The 18,234-nt window shown below is 37.5% G+C and overlaps 1 protein-coding gene and 1 pseudogene across 1 annotated transcript; both read right to left on the reverse strand.

The window, feature by feature from the left end:
- Window positions 1–86: 86 nt before the first annotated feature.
- LOC139439071 (zinc finger protein 786-like) lies at window positions 87–17,324 on the reverse strand. Its single transcript, XM_071215523.1, is given in 5 exon segments — window positions 87–942; window positions 2,111–2,232; window positions 2,234–2,261; window positions 5,253–5,379; window positions 17,223–17,324. Coding segments are annotated over 5 exon segments (1,011 nt in total). The 5' UTR covers window positions 17,241–17,324; the 3' UTR covers window positions 87–226.
- LOC131278430 (L-lactate dehydrogenase B chain pseudogene) lies at window positions 13,878–14,663 on the reverse strand (annotated as a pseudogene).
- Window positions 17,325–18,234: the final 910 nt, after the last annotated feature.

The following is an 18,234-nucleotide window of genomic DNA, read 5'->3' on the forward strand; positions in this document are numbered from 1 at the left end:
TCGGGCCAAGTTCGCTTCCCTAATTCCTTGTTTTAAAAGAGAAAAGCCTTTGTAGCTATTCCTAACTAGTATTACATTCTTGCTCAGAAAAGGACCCCTGTTTTTAAAAGGTGATTACTAGTTGGAGTTGGGTACTGTTGTGGATTCCCAGGCAATATAAATTCTGTTTCATGCTTGGTTGTCCTACTCTACCTCAAGTACAATCAGCTGCTACAATTGCCAATAGTTAGCTAAACCTTTTATTCTTATTATCAGGATCATCTAGAGCACTACAGGAAGCATTACAGGATTTTGTGTGCACTCTGATGTGTTTAGTAAGATCAGAATTAAAAGTGAAACGCTTGCCACAGTCTCTACAGGAAAATGGCCTCTCAGGTCTATGTATACGCTGATGCAAAAGCAAGCGACCTCTTTCTCGGAAGTTTTTACCACAGGGGCAGTGGAAAGCTTTCTTCCCTGTGTGCATGCTTTGATGGCTGAGCAGTTGTGACTTCCTACGGAAACTCTTGTCACATTTGGGACACTGAAAAGGCCTTTCCCCTGTGTGTACTCTGAAGTGTTTGGTGAGCTTAGCCTGTCTGGTATAGCGCCTGCCATACTCCCCACAAGAGAACGGCTTCTCCTTGCTGTGGGTGAGCAGGTGAGCCTTCACAGGGCGCTTCACACTGAAGCTCTTGTCACACATGGGGCATTTGAAAGGCTTTTCCCCACTGTGCACTCTCGGGTGCTCGCAGAGCCTATATTTGGTGGCAAAACCTCGACCACATTCATTGCAAGTAAATGGCTTCTCTCTGGTGTGTCTGAAATGGTGGGTCACATCACATTCTGGGCACAGAAAGGGCTTTTCATCTGTATGCAAAGTACTCAGGTGGAAACTCTTGTTGCACTTGAGACACTGTAAGAGCTTTTCTTCTGTGTGCCTTCGAAGTGCTTCGCCAGCTCAGCCCTTGTGGGAAAGTACTTACTGCACTTGGGGCAAGAGAATGGCCTCTCGCCAAAGTGGTTGTGCTGGAGAGCCTCTGTGTCCTTTCTCAGGAGGAAGATCTCATCACAATCAGGGGACTGGGATAACTTCTCTTTTGAGTGCACACTGGAGAGCTCAGACTTCTCAGACAAGGCCGTCTTGCTTGCTGGACTGGACCCTGGCCTCTCTCCACTCTTCTGGCACTGGTGAGTCTGCATGTTGTTCTGGAGAAAAGTCTTGCTGCATTTGGGATCCAATAAGCAACCAAAGGAATACTAGATAGGAAGAGGGTCTAATTGGAAATGGCATTTGATTTCTCCTCCATTTACAGCTTGTTGTCTTTCTGAAATTGAAAACAAAATTTCAGTCAGTGTTTTTGTTAAAGTTATGTGTAGAATATAAGGATTTACATCTCTAGTAAAGTGCTCCCTAATAGTGACCTTTGATGTCTGGAAATCTAGCTTCCACTGAGCTACACAATCATTATATACATATCTGTGTGGCTATGTTTTATGACCCAAAGGAATTTGGTGACACTCTGCTGAAACTAAACGAAACAGACATATCTTAGAATCACAGTTTCTTAGAATGATGTTCCCATTTGGCTTTCTCATTCCCTACTTTAATACTTACTTTTAAGAATCCAAAATGACTCTTGGAATCCATAATGACTCTTCCATTATGACAAGGAGCAAAATCGGTGAGCCAGCTTTTAAGTATTTTAACAGAGGTGACAGTCTCAAGATAGGAAGAAGGCAATTTTGGTTACCAGGCTCTGTATGACCAGTTTCTGAGTTTGGTCTTTCCCCAACTGTTATTAAGAATACTTTACATTTCTTGAGCTCCTTCTGTGTGCTAGGTAGCATTTTAACACTTTAGATACATGAACCCATTTAATCCTCATGACAATTCTCTTAATGTAGATTAAGAAACTTAAATACCAAAAAGGTATTGAATAACTTGCCCAAGGTCACCCAGAAGAGGCTCCAGAATCCACTCCAACCCACTATGCTTACTGACTCTCTCTAGAATATACCAGAAGTCAAGCCTCAGCCTGGTCAAACAGGAAGACATGATCAGAGACCCAGGATTAAGAAACTTGAGTGTGACATCTTAAGGTCAGGGCCCTGATTTGTTAACACTCACCCCAAAACAGCTGCCCCTCAGTAACTGGATCAAAATGCCTATCAGCAGAGGAACAAATTATGTTTTCTGATTTCTGTGATTCTTCCTCCTTTCTAAAGGGATCTCTTCCTTGTTCAATCCAGTATATATTCTGGTTTGGGAATTCCATCATCTGTAGAGAAGTCAGGCAGGATAATTTGGTTTCCTTGAGCATGAGAATTAAAATACACTGAGTTGTTTCTAAATTTCTCAAAATTCACTCTTTGGGCAACATATTAGAAGAGAAGTAAAAAATATAGTGGGTTATAGGTTTACACAGAGGCACAAAACTGACTACATACCATAATAGTGCTTCCTAATTTACAGGGACTTGTTAGATCAGTTGTGGTCTTTTAATTTTATCATGGTCTCCATTTACCTGACAATGCTAATCACAAAAGGCCATTTTTGTATGCTTCTATTTATAGGAAATGTCTAAAATAGGCAAATCCATAGAAACATAAAGTAGATTAGTAATTGCAGGGGTGGGGAGGAGTACGGAAATGGGGAGAGACTGCTAATGGGTACAGGGTTGCCTTTTGGGGTGTTGAAGTTGTGCTGAAATTAGATAGTGGTAATGGTTGCATATATGAAAATCCACTAAATTCTATACTTTAAACTGGTACATTGAATGATATGTGAATTATATCACAATAAAGCTGTTATTGAAATTTATTTTTATTATAGTAACTATAGAAAGATTGGAGAAAAGGAAAAACACTAGCTTCAAAAAATTAATACAATAATGACTACAACTTTTATATATTCTCTTCCTGTCTAGTTTACTATATAAAAATTAAAAATAATTTAAATTGTACTATATATGATATCAAATATGCTTGTAATATATTGCTATGGAAAATGAACCACAAAGGCCACAAAACAAGTATTTAGATTATGATATATATATATCTATATGTATAAAATATATATACGTCTATATATATAGTAGAAACATCTTAAAACAGCTATACCAATATTCTAATGGTGTATTTCTTTGGGGAGGAATTATGAGTAGTTTTAACTTTCTTTTAAAATATATTATCTATTTTTAAAATTGAGCGTAAGTTCCTTTTATAATCTGAAAAAGAACAAAGCAAGTTTATTATATTTTATATAAGTCAAATATACATTTTCTCATCTTGCTAGTCTTTCCACTTGTTTTTTTTAAGTAAAATCACTATGTTGTGCATTCATTACCATGAAAGATTTTAGAACAATTTCATTACTCCAAGGAAGAAAAACTCCACATTCTCACTTGTTTTTAATGCATGATAGTATTCTATTAGTATAAATCATTCAATCAATCCTTCAATGTTGGATAGTTAGGTCACTTCAAAATTTTAATTATATGTATAGATTTCTAGCTATCAGTAACAGAGCCATGAAAAACTTCACACTGGCTTATGCATACCTACACCCCCCCACCAATATTCCTTTTTTTAAAAAACAGATCAATTTTATTGATACATATTAATAAAGCATACAATTAATCCAAAGTATACAATCAGTGGTATTTGGTATAATCACATAGTTGTGCATTCATCAATTCAATCATTAGAGCATTTTCATTATTTCAATAATAAAAATAAAAAACAAAAAATAGACAAACAAAAAAATTATTCACTTCTCAATCTCTCTCTGCTTCCCCCGCTGTACATAGCTGCTATTTCTGGCTATTCTTGCACATTTATTTATTTCTCCCCATCCTCCTCATTGTTTGTGCTGGCTTTCTGATCTCTGTGTCTGATCATCATATTTTTTTAGGAGGCACCGGGAACCAAACCTGGGACCTACCATGTGGGAGGGAGGTCCCCAATGGCTTGAGCCACATCCACTCCCTGCTTGTTGTGCCTTTCATTGTGTTTCTTTGATGTGTTATCTTGTGGTGTCATCTCTCTGTCTTGCTCATCTTTTTTTAGGAGACACTGGAAACTGAACGTGGGACCTCCCATGTAGTAGGCAGGCACCCAACAGCTTGAGCCACATCTGCCTCCCAAGAGTCACTTATTAACAGCCAGTTCTTAGGTGTTCAACTTTAAAGCAAGTTGGCTGAGGCAAAATTCAGTCAGAACAATTTTTTAAAACAATGATTTAATTTTTATTAAAAATATTCCTAACATACAGAAAAATGAGAATATTCTATAAAAACTTGGGTTTCATGTAAGTTTATCAAATTTTACCATGCTGACACACTTGATTCAGATTTTTTAAAATGATATTACGTACACTGCTTAAGCCACTGTATGCCCCTCTACACAGGTAATCACTACCTTGAATTTGGCATTTATCATTCCCATGATGTTTTCATGTTTTAAATACATAAATATGAATAAATACTGTATGCTCATTTAAAAAGTCTGCACAAACCATACTGTACCATTCTACCACTTGCTTTTTTCAATTCAAATTGTTTACTAATGTATGAATATATCACAATTCTTTTTTTTTCCTTCTGTTTTTTGACTTGTTTCAATGAGCACATGCACAAGAGTTTATATTTCTCACAGTCACAGGCAATATGTGTCTTCAACATTACAATATGTTACCAAACTTCTCTCCAAAGTGGGTTTACTAATTTGCAATCTCACTAGCAGAGTACACCTTTCAATAAATTAAAAAAAGGTAAAGAGAAACCAGAAGAACTTCCATTACCATAACCAGCTAGAGATAGCCACTGTCAAACACCTCATTATATAGCTTTCCAAAATTGCATTACAGGAAAGAGTGACATTAGCTTTTCTGAGGTGCAGAGACCACAATGTGAAAATTGAGAGGTAGGCTTAAGATACACAGGGTAATTTATGGACATGAGCTGGGCACGTGCCTATGTGGGAAACTATGGCAAATTAAGAGTATATACTGACTAAAAGTCCTGACATATTTAGTCAACTCGAACCATCTTACATTACATGTCATCTCAAATATTCTAATATAACTATTTCTGCCCCTGAGTAATGACAAGACATGCTTACAGAAGTATTTACAAATGAATATGGGAGTAAAAATACCTTTCTGGGTAGTTTCTGATAAATCTTTCTACCTGACATCCAGGAGGATTATGTGACTGAGCCCTCATAAAGGATCCACTTCTATAACTTACACAAAGTTGACTATTTCTTACCTAGAGAAACAAGAGTCTCATAATTTGTTCTCATTACATGCTGGTAAAGCTCCTTTTGCCACATCTCTAGTTTCTGCCATTCTTGCTCCGTGAAATAAATAGCAACATCCTCAAAAGTAAGAGGTAACTGAAATGATAAACATAATATATCACGACTGCTTCAAAATGACTTTGGCTTCTTCTCATCATTAATTAAAAGACTTTTATGGTAGACACTATTTTTGTCTGTTCAGCAGTATCCTCTTTAGAGAACTGCTGTTCTCCCAACTCAGTCATATGATTTTGTTGTTAATCACTGCATCCCCTCCATGTGTTTTTACATGCACATTCACTCTACATATACATATCTATAATATGGGTTTGTTTTCCTTTGTGTGTTTGTATATGAACTTCATTCACTTAATATACCATGGACTTCTTTCTAGGTCAAAATAAATAGGTAAACTAATTTTTTTGTAACTTGCATTATATTCTATGGGTGGCTATATCACAGGTTAGACAACCACATCCATTGATGAGGAATAAAGGAGCTTTTCTAGCATTTCAAAAATTATTTTTTGTTTAAACATTTAAAAAAATATAAATGTTACAAGTTACTCAGTTAACACAGGAATAATAACTACAATAACAACAAATATGCTTTAGTCAGTGGTTACATTCTCCCCTTATATTTGTTCATTCCTCAGTCTTAAGGGATTTAGGATGATATCCACACCTGACTATTTCAGGCTAAGATGGGACATAGGCATTACAGAGCAGAGGAACGGACTTGTTTTGCTTGCAATTAAAGATACTCTATTTTTTTGGGATGGGACTTGCCAATCATCATCATTTTGTTGGTGGTATTGGGCAAGTCTGAAGAACTGGGGAGTACTTACTGGCCACAACTCTGCTGGGATTCAGGGCTCAACTGGCATATAAACTGTCCAAAGATTTAAGTCTCTGAGACATATATTTAATTGGTATATTAATCATTGTAAGTTCAAATAAAAGGAGAAGAATCATGAGAATGGGAGTAGCTCAGTGTTTGAGCTCCTGTTCTGCATGTATGAGGTCCTGAAAGGAGTGTTCATTTCACGAGGCTGTGTGCCTTGCCTATGGTGTCCAGACATCCCTAGAGTCCTCAGGAGCACTTTAGTTTGAGGTTTCGTTTACTGTGGCAGTTACTGAAATCTGCCTGAGACTGCATAAATGTAACCTCCAGAATGACCTCCCGATTCACTATGAAATCTTTTAGCCATAAAAACTCTTTTTAAAAATGTAATGCTTCCCCCTTTTGGTCAAGTTCTATTTCCACATGCATTGCAGGTTGGCACTTGGTAATAATCCCTTGGTTCCAAGGAGGATCATCCCTGGGAGTCATATCCCATGTTGGAGGGGGGTTGGGGAATAATGGGTTTATTTGCTGAGCTTAAAGAGAGGCCACATTTGAGTAATAAGGAGGTAAGTCTTAGACATTAATTATAATTAGGCTAAGTTTCATTTTACAGGAATAAGTTCATTCCTCTATTAAGATTGAGGGCTTGTCATATTGATCTGCTTTCTTTTACGAGGCCCTGTCTATATATTACAAAGTTTGTTTGTTTTTGCCATTTTATTTGAGAAAGAATCAGGACTCTCTGGGAGAGGAGCTTAATATTTTGTTATGTATTGTGAGTATATGGTGATTCTATATTTAGCTTCCCGAGGAACTGCACCACTTTACATTCCCACCAGCAATGAATGACTGTCCCTATTTCTTCACATCTTCTCCAACACTTGTAAACTTAAAAAAAAAAAAAAAAAAGTACTAGTCTAGTATGTATGATGTGGTATCCTATTGTGGTTTTGATCTGCATTTCCCTAATAGCTAGTGATATTGAACATCTTTTCATGTGCTTTTTAGTCATTTGTATATTCTCTTTGGAGAAATATTTACTCAAGTATTTTGCACTTTTTAAAACTGGACTGTCTGTCTTTTTATTGTTGAGTTGTAGAATTTCTTTATATACTCTGAATGTTAAACCTTATCGGATATGTGGTTTCCAAATATTTCCTCCCATTGAGTAGGTTGTCTTTTCACTCTTCTGATAAAGTCCTTTGATGCACAAAAATTTTTAATTTTGATGACATCCCACCTACCTATTTTTTTCTTTTGTATCTTGTGCTTTTGGTGTAAAATCTGAGAAGTGATAGCCTAACACAAGATCCTGAAGATGCTTCCCTACATTTTCTTCCAAGAGCTGTATAGTCCTGGTTCTTCTATTTATGAATCTTACCCATTTTGAGTTCATATTTGTATATGGTGTGAAATAGGGCTCCTCTTCCATTCTTTTGTATTAATATTTGGATATCCAATTTTCCCAGCACCAATTATTGGAGAGATTACTCTTTTCCAATTGAGTGGACTTGGCAAGCTAGTCAAAAATCAACTGGTGGGAAAGTAGATTTGGCTCAACTGATAGAGCATCTGCCTACCACAAGGGAGGTCCAGGGTTCAAACCCAGGGCCTCCTGACCTGTGTGGTGAGCTGGCCCATGCACAGTGCTGATGTGCAAGGAGCGCTGTGCCACACAGATGCGTCCCCCGCATAGGGGAACTCCATGTGCAAGGAGTGCACCCCGCATGGAGAGCCGCACTGTGTGAAAAGATGCCTGCCCAGGATGGCGCTACACACATGGAGAGCTGATGCAGTAAAATGATGCAACAAAAAGAGACACAGATTCCCAGTGCCGCTGACAAGAATGCAAGCAGACACAGAAAAGCACACAGCGAATGGACACAGGGAGCAGACAAGGGGCAGGGAAGGGGAGAGAAATATAAATAAATAAATCTTTTTTAAAAAAATCAACTGGCCACAGATGTGAGGGTCTGCTTTGGAAGTCTCAATTCTATTCAATTGGTCATATATTTTTTTTAAGATTTATTTTATTTATTTACCACCCTCCCCCCCCCCCCCCCCCACCTCATTGTTTGTGTTCACTGTCTGTTCTTTGTCTTCTTTTTGGGAGGCACTGGGAATCAAACCCAGGACCTCCCATATGGAGGGAGAGACTCAAATCACTTGAACCACCTCCACTCCCTGCTTGTTGTGTCTCTCCTTGTGCTTCCTTGTTGTTCCTTCCTCTTCATTGCATCATCTTGCTGCATCATCTTGTTGCATCAACTCGCTGCACCAGCCTGTTAAGTCAACTTGCTGTCTTGCTCGTCTTCTTTAGGAGGCACCAGGGACCAAACTTGGGACCTCCCATGTGGTAGTTGGGTGTCCAACTGCTTGAGCCACATCTCTTTCCCCTCAATTGGTCTTTATGTCTATCTTTGTGCCAATAACAAACTGTTTTTATCACTTTTAAGTCAGGAAGTGTGAATCCTCCAATCTCATTCCTTTTTCTCAAGATTTTTTTTGTTTGTTTGTTTGTTTGTTTGTTTTGTTTTTGGTTATTTTGGGCCCCTTACCCTTCCAAACAAATTTGGTAAGGGGCTTTTCCATTTCTGGAAAGTAGGCTGTTGGAATTTTGATTGGGATTGAATTGAATCTGGACATCATTTTGGGTAGAACTGACATCATAACAATGTTTAGTTATGAGCAAGGAATGTCTTTCCCTTTATTTAGATTGTCTTTGAATTCTCTTAGCAAAGTTTTGGAGTTTGCCGTGTTTAAGTCCTATACCTCCTTGGTTAAATTTATTCCTAGATATTTGATTCTTTTAGTGTAAATTGAACATTTTTCCTGATTTCCTCTTCAGATTGCTCATTACTGGTATATAGGAACACTATTGATTTTGCATGTTGTTCTTGCAACCTGCCAGTTTCCTGAAGTCTTTCACTAGCTCTAGTAGCTTTGTTGTAGATTTTTCAGGACTTTCTATTTATAGGAAAATGGCACCTGGAAATAGTGAATGCGTTACTTATTCCTTTTCAGTACGGATGCATTTCATTTCTTTTTCTTGCCTAACTTCTCTGGTTAGAACTTTCAGCACAATGTGAATAACAGTGGTGACAGTGGGCATCCTTGTCTTTCCAGATGTTAAAGGGACAACTTTACTCTTTCACCATTGACTATGATGTTAGATATAAGTCTGTCATATATGCACTTTATAATGTTGAGGACACTTCCTCCTATTCCTATTTTTCTAAGTATTTTTTAAAAATATTTTTGTATCAATTCTACAAATTACTCAGTTAACACAAGATAATAACTACAATAACAATAAATCAGCTTTAGCCAGCAATTACACTCCCTCCTTATTTTTGTTCATTCCAAGATCTTGAGAGATTTGGGACAGTGTCAACTCTGACTGCTTCAGGCTGAGAAGGGATGTAGATAATTTGGGACAGAGGAATGGAGTTGTTTATCTTGCACTTGAAGAGACACCATAATTAGCAGCAATATTTTGATTATGTTCTTTTACATCCTGCAACATATGTTCCACAACAATGCACAGTGTTGCTGGAGGGGACATGTATGGGAATTCTGTGCATTATGCATGATTGTTTTGTAAGCTTACAACTTCTCTAATAAAAAAATAAAAGAATAACATAAGTCCAAATAAAAGAAGTAGAAGATTCATGGTTAGGGGATTTATAACTGAAAATATGTTATATTGGGGAAATAGCTTTCATATATTCCCAGAAAGAGCCCACTGGGGGGGTTGTTGATTTCATGTAGCTGTGGGGCTTGCCTATGTTGTCCAGACACCCCTAGGCACTTTTGTTTGAGGCTTTGTTTACTGTGGCAGTTTTTGAAATCTGCCGGAGGCATGCACAAGCATAATTTCTGGAATGACCTCCTGACTCCATTTGCAAACTCTTAGTCATAAAAACTCTATTTTATTTTACATTTCTCCCTTTTGATCAAGGTCTTGCTCTGAATGCATCACTGATTAATGCCTGGTAATATCCTTCATTCTGGGATGAGCCATGGCCTAGAACAGATATGCACACTAATGTTCACAGTGGCATTATTCACAATTGTAAAAAATGGAAAGCAATCCAAGAGTTTTTATCAAGAAAGGATGCTAGATTTTGTCAAATACCTTTTCTGTGTCAGTTGAGATGACCATGTGTGTGTTCCCTACATTTTGCTAATTTTGTGTGTTATATTAATTGATTTTCTTATGTTGAACCACCCATGCATACCTGGGACAAAACCCATTTGATTATGGTATATACTTTTAATTGCTGGTGGATTTGATCTGCAAGTATTTTGTTGAGGATTTCTGCATTCATATTCATAAAGGAAATTGGACTATAATTTTTCTTTTTTTGCAGTCTATTTATCTGCCTTTGGTATTAGGGTGACACTGGCCTTATAGAATCAGTTATGTAGTGTTCCCTCCTCTTCAATTTTGGAAGAGTTTGAGGAAGATTGGTAATAATTCTTGTAATGTTTGGTAGAATTCACCTGTGAAACTATCTGGTCCCAGCCTCTTCTTTGTCAGGAGGTTTTTGTTGAGAGATTCAATCTCTTGACTTGTAACTTGTCTGCTGAGATCTTCCATTTCCTCTAGAGTCAATGTAGATTGTTTGTGTCTCTAGGAATTTGTTCATTTTATCTAGGTTGCCTAATATGTTGGCATACGTTGTTCAGAGTATCCTCTTGCGGACCTTTTCTATTTTTGTCAGTCAGTAGTAATGTCTCCCCTCATTTCTGATTTTATTTATTTGCATCTTCTCTTTGTCTGTATACATAAAAGTTTGTCAATTTTATTGATCTTTTCAATGAACCATTTAGTTTTCTTAATGCTCTCAATGTTCTTTTTCAATTATTTCTGCTCTAATCTTTGTTGTATCTTACCTTCTGCTTGCTTTGAATTTAGTTTGCTATTCTTTTTCTAGTTCCTTCAGGTATGCAGTTAGGTCTTTGATTTTAGATCTTTTTTAATGTATGCTTTTAGGGCTATCAATTTCCCTCTTGGCACTGACTTCACTGCATCCCATAAGTTTTGACATATTGTATTCTCATTACTCTCAAGATAATTTACTAATTTCCCTTACAATTCTTTCTTTGACCCACTGATTGTTTGAGTGTGTTATTTAACTTCCATATATTTGTGTACTTTCCAGTATCCTGCCTGTTATTGATTTCCAGCTTCATCCCATTATAATCAGAGAAGATGCTTCGCATAGATTCAATCTTCTTAAATTTATTGAGACTTATGATCCAACATGTGGTCTATCCTGGAGAACAATCTATGTGCACTTGAGCAGAATGTATATCCTGCTATATTGGGATGTAATGTTCTCTATATGTCTATTCAGTCTGGTTCATTTATCATATTATTCAAGTCTTTATTTCCTTATTAACCTTTTTCCTACATGTTTCATCAAATGATGAAAGTGTTGTATTGAAGTCTCCAGTTATTACTGTAGAGATGTCTATTTCTCTCTTCAGTTTCCCAGTGTTTGCCTTATCTATTCTCGGGTACCATAGTTAGGTGCATAGATAGTAATGATTATTATTTCTTCTTGATGGATTGCCCCTTTTATTAAGATATATAATGTCCATCTTTGTCTCTTCTAACAGCTTTTGACTTAAAGTCTATTTTGACTGATATTTGTATAGCTACTCTTGGTTACTATTTTTATAGAATACCTTTTTCCATCCTTTCTCTTTAAATCTATTTGTGACTTTGGGCCTATGATGGTTTGAAGTTCTTAGATGAATCCCCAAAAGATTAAGTTCTTGAACTAATTCATCCCTGTGAGTATGAGGTCATTTTGATTGGACTACATCAGTGAGTAATGACTCAGATTGGGACTGTGCCCTCTTACTGGAGCTTTATATAAACAGAGACACAGAGAGAGATACATAGGAAAAGAAATGGTCATCTTTATTATGTGACAGGAAGGAAAAAGTAGAGAGAGACAGGACTCCAGGTTTGGCTACAACTGCAGAAAGGCAGAGAAGTCCTGAGAGGCTGAGAGACATCTCAGAGTCTGGAATCAGCAGAGCACAGAGGCACGGAAAGATGCCCCTGAAGGGATGGGCCCATAGAGCAGCTCGAGATGAGGAGAACAGCCCTGCTATATGCCTGATTGCCAGGTGGCAGGACATAGGACACCAGGTTTACTAGCAGCTGAATTTGGTGAGAAAGCATCTCTGAGGTACCTTTATTTGGACATTTCATGACCTTGGAACTGTAAGCTTTTACCCCAAATAAATCCCCTTTACTTTGCATCAGTAGTCCTTTACACAATATATTTTGAATTGTACTGAATATATATGTGTGTGTGTGTGTGTGTGTGTATATATATATAAAAGAAAGAATGATCTCTTTTAAGAACAGGATCTATCACACCATTTATTTAGGTCTTGCTTCCTACCCTTTTAACAAATTTAATGATTTTCCTCATAAATGTGAATTTTTAAAACTAACTTTATTTCTGCTATCCTATGGTTTTTGTAATAGTTGAAAACAGTACTGCACTTCAAACTATTATTACTACTGTTGAAAATTCATTAATTTTTGTAACTTATTTTGTATCCAACTAATGCGTCATATTTGCTTATCAATCTTAACAGTATTAAGTTTTTTTTGTGGGATACAATATATAATTCCTCCTTTCTTTTCTCCAGGTATGCTACTTTCTTTTCTTATTTTATTGCACTTATTAGAACCACTTTTTATGGCTCCATGGTCCTGGTCCTGGTTTGGAAGGTTTTCCCATTCTAAGATTTTAAAGATATCTTGAATTTTTTATAACATTTTTATAGTTCTCCTTTTTAGAGTGAGCCCTTTTACCATTTTGAACTTATTTCTGTGTATTGTACTAGGAAAGAACAAATTCTTTTACAAATGGATAGTCAATTGTCAGACCACTTTTTTGAACTGTTTTACCATTGACATGGGATTATATTTTCATCAATTAAATTCGCATTTATACTAAGGTATATTTTGTTCCATTGATGAATTTGTCTATTTCAGCTCCCATAATTTTCTAATTCCTACAGTTTTATAAAATATTTTGCTATCTGAGAGAGCATGGCCATCCCCATCCTTTTTTTTTTAACCCAATATTCCCTGACAAATTACATCGGGATTCTGATAGGGCTATATTTAATGTATTGATTAATTTTGGGAGAACAGAATCTCTAAATTATGGGATCTTCCCACCCAGAAACATGGTATATCACTTTCACTTATTTAGACATTTTTATGTACATTAGTAAAATTTATAGTTTTCTTCATATAGCTCCTAATAATCCTAATAATTCCTGGTAGGTTAATGCCAGGTATTTTAGTGTTTTGGATGCTACTATGATTAAGAACTTGTTTGTTTACTTCTTCTTCATTAAAATGTCTACTTCTGAAATTATAGATTATATGTATATATATGTATATTTCTTTTACCAATTACTTTACTTATTGGCTAACATTTGCAGTTTATTGTCTTGGAGTTTCTAAGTAGAAAATCAAATCTGCAAATACTGACACGCCTCTGTTTTAATTACTTAAGCCTATTATATCTTATTTATCTTGCTGCATTGGCTGGGATAATGTTGAATAATAGCAGTGATGGTAGCAGATACCTCCATCTTATTCTTTACTCTAATGGAAATGCTTCTAATGGCTTACCTTTAAAAATAATGTTCGTTGGTTTCCTTTAACTGATTAACCAAGATTCTTCCTTATTCCTATGATACTAAGAGTTTCTTAGGAATTGGCTTTGAATTGCATTGCTTTTCATTGTCTTATGCACTTCCTTCTAATTTTTACTGTCATTGCCCGTTCCCATTTCTGGATTCAGTTCCTGCAAAGAAACTCCTGCCACATTCACTCCATTCTACACAGCCACACTTGACTCACCACGTTTTCCCAAAATCCATTCATGGCAGCTGCTGGGATGTATGTTAAGTTTTTCAGACATAAGATAGTGGAATCTAGCAGAATCCAGATTGTACTCACTTCCAATCACATGGAGCTTGGGTAATCCACTTAATTTCCAGGTAACATATTAGAATATCTACTGCATTGGAAACAATTACGATGCAAATGGGACTGTACTTGATGATCTGAGGAATAATGACCTTGAAGACATTAACATTCCTCTGAACGAGGTTGAGGCAACTCTCCCCCTTTTGTTTATGGACTCCTGCAGTTACCATCAAAACCTTAGAGTTGTCAGTCACAGAGTAATTTTTATCTGCCACAATTTTAGGTGTCTGAAGAAATAATCCTTCATACTACAGATTCATCATTTCTCCTTTATCTTCCAAAACATCCACAAGGGCAAGTTCATCAGCCAGAGACTTTCCAAGAATGCTGATGGCACATGCCATACCAACCTGTCCAATACCCACTACCGTGATCTTATTGTTTGGGACTGCTGCCTCTTCTTCTGCAATGGTGCAATCAGTTTTTCCTTAAGTGTGGCCATTGTGCACAGGAGGAAGAGGGCTCCCAAGAGACTCTACAAACCCGACCATGAAGATAGTGTCAGCTGTGTCTATATTACATGATTTTGTCTAGTATTGTGATTTTCAGAAATGCATATGATCTATTGCAGAACTGACTGTACATTTTTATTTCTCTGTTAAATGTATTTATTTTCTCTAATTGAATTCCTTCCTTTTTACAAATCAAAAAACAACTGCTTACTACTTTTTTAACTTTCAAAAGTGTAAAAGACACAGAAAATGAAAGAGGATATTATAACAAGTATTCTTGTACTGAACACTTAACAAATTTAACATTTTTGCTTCAGATTTTGCTTTAATAAAATCAAGAGAATTCAAGAGATGAATCTGAAGCCCTCCCTCTTGGTTCCTTTATTCAATCCTGTTTTACTACTCAGTCCTATTCTCCTACATTCCCAGGGGCAAACATTATGTTGAATGTGGTGAATATCTTTTCAACTGATGATGTTAATCATTTAGTATAGATAGCTGCAGTAACAAATAATAGTTTCTTTTATACATAAATGTTTTATTATTCTCTACTTTGCTTTAAAATCAATTTTGTTTTTGTCATCTGTCCATGTTGATAAAGAACTAATTTAATTTTGTACAATGTTCCATTGTCTGATGTCACAATTAACTGACTGTTTTATATTCATTGACCATTTGTGCTTTAAGTTCTGAGATTTGCCTGTTACAAACTTTGTCTATTTTTTTTTAAACCGCCCCCCCTTGCGGCTTTTTTTGCATGCTGTCTTCTCTCTGTGTCCATTCACTGTGCATTCTTCTGTATTTATTTTTATTTCACCTACCCTCCTTGTGGTTTGCTTGCTGTCTGCTCTTTGTGTCTGCTGCCCTCTTCTGTGTCTTTTGCTTGTCTCCCTTTTTGTTGGGTCACCTTGCTGAGTTGGCTCTCCATGAGCACATCAGGGGCACACTGCTGCGCTTGCAGGCTGGGCTGCTCTCTGCAGTGTTAAGGCAAGCCTGCCTTCACAAGGAGGCCCCAGGACACCAACCCAGAGCCTCCCACATGGTAGACAGAAACCCAACTGATTGAGCCACAGCTGCTTCCCCATATTTTATCTAATTTTTAAAATTGGTTTTCTTGTCCTTTTTATTTGTAGGATTTCTTTATACAATTTGCATAATTCTTTGTTGACTATATAGGTTGCAAATACTTTCTCCTAGTTTGTGGCTTTTCTTTTAATTTTATTTATGCTATTTTATACTGCATAGAAAATTTCAATTTTGATGCAAATATATCAATGTTTTCTTAGGTCTTCTTGCTTTTTTGTGTCTTGTTTAAAGAAATTAATTTCTACACTGTGGTCAAAAAGATAATTTATCTTCCAAAAGTAAAGTTCTGCTTTTTAGGTTTCAATTTTTAATTTATCTAGAATGTAATTTTCAAATTTCATGCATGGTCATCTACCTTAACTTTTTCCACATGGAAACTCAATTGTCCAAGCATCATTTTTTAATAGTCCATTCTTTACCAATTAATTTGTAACTCCACTGTGGTATAACAAGGTCCCCTGATATCTCTGGAATGTTTCTGTGTTCTATGTTGTTTCCACTACTTATTAATAGATTTATAATAAATCTTGTTATATGGTAAGGCAATTCCCCCTTCTTTTCCTTTTTTTCAGAATCACACTACACATTTTTTTTACCTCTATTTTTTTCCAAATGAACTTTAAAATCTGTTCATCTAAATTCATAAAAACTTATGATTTTGATGAAACTCCAATGAATCTACATATTAATTTGTAGGGAAAATATCATTTTTACTGTATTTAGTCTTCTAACTATGGGCATGATGTATCTCCCACTTCCTTAAAATATTCTCCATGAAATTGATGCACCTCTTTTCTAGGTTTAATCCTAGGAAATTATGGTTTTGTTGAGAATGTATTTTTTTATTCATGATCTCATTAATTCCTTTAATAATCAGCAAAAAACCCAATATAGAAATTTTATAAAATATAGAACATTAATGAAGAAAGCAAAAATCTTGGCCCCTTCTCGAAACCTCAATCCCCTCACTTTTCAACAAAACACAAAATAATAATCTGTAAACTCCGTAGGTTTAATAGCCTCCTCTATTTCCTTCCTTCTTATACTTACACAAACTTTTATCACGTTAGCAGCAATGCTCTGACATTTAATCTGCTGCCGTCTATCATCTCAGCCTTTCAAATTCTTAAATATTTTTAAAGTTTTGTTTGGAAATCAGCAATTCTGATGTAAATCTGTCGTTGAGAGGACACACCTCCGCCTGCGGTCCATTTCTATCCCTCCCGCAGCCCGCCCCCGCCACGCCCAGGGCGCCCCTCCCCAGGCCTCGTCCTGCTCCGGGGTCTAACCCCAACCAGGCTCGGCTTCGTCAGGAACTGACCGGGGACGAGGCCCTGGCCAAAAGGACAAGCGGCGGCCGCCGGCTCCATCCACAGCCCCGGCCGCCCACGCGGAGCGCGACGCCAACACAGGCTCCGCCCTTCCCGTCCCCCGCAGCCCAAAGTGCGGGCCCGCCGGGAACAGGAAGACACGCCCCGGCTCCAAATCTGCAGTGTGCGGGGAGAGTCCCTTACCCGAACCGAATGGGCCATGGACTTTGGAGGTCCTGCTTGGGCCAGGCGAGGGGAAGCCGGCGACCCTCTTTAGATCGCAGGAAACTTTTGCTTCCTGCTCCGCCCGGAATTAAAGGCCGAGCCTGGGGCGCCTCCACCGGGAAGGAGGAGCAAGAGCAGACTGAGCTGTCCAAGGCCAGCTTGGCAGGAGCAGGCTCTAATGTCAGTTCTCAAAGAAGGGTCCTGGACTCTCAGGCTACAGCCGACCTTAATTTGGGATAGATCCTTGGACTATCTTGGGATTTCCAAGAGACTTCAGGATGGGAAGACCCAGGGCAAGACCAGCTTTCCCCAAAGCTGGTCTCAAGCAAAAATAGAGGTGGACAGGGAGGGAGAGGGCGTCAGAAAGAGATAAGGGAAAGACAGAGGGAGACACAAAAAGAGAGAAGGAGGGAAGAGAGTCAAACTGAAACAGCTAAAGCAGGACAGGAGACAGAAAAGACAGGAGTCTTAGTCAAACACAAGAAATACTGAGAGATATGGAGAGAGAGTGTCATAGTTTGCTTTCGCCCCAGAGAAATTCCTGAATCAAGGATTTGGTTAAAAGGGTTCATTTGTGAAGTGATGTCAGGAATCAAATGAGAGAGTTGGGAAATGATACCAGGAAGACAGGTAAGACAATATAGAGGCAATTGCGATTCCAGCCTGCTGCTCACTCTGTGAGAAAGTGTAAATACACCTCAAGACTATCCCACTAAGGGAGGAGGAGGCTGGGGTATTTATCCACCAACTCCTGTTTTTTGAGGACACTTCTGTTCTGGGGCACAGGGGCGGAGCTACCTACTTTGACCAGTGAATGCTTCAGGCAGAGTTGATGCCTGCCTTAGTCAAGTGCAGACAAATAGTTATAGGTGAGGCATTAACTCCATTCCTGGGACAAAGAGGTAGAGGAAAAGTTGGGAAAGGGGGAATGGAACGATGAAGATAGAAACACAGAAAAAGACAAGAATTCGGTAAAAAGATGTTGAGAGAG

The sequence above is a fragment of the Dasypus novemcinctus genome, chromosome 5 (genome assembly GCF_030445035.2).
Source record: "Dasypus novemcinctus isolate mDasNov1 chromosome 5, mDasNov1.1.hap2, whole genome shotgun sequence".
Lineage (NCBI taxonomy): Eukaryota > Metazoa > Chordata > Mammalia > Cingulata > Dasypodidae > Dasypus > Dasypus novemcinctus.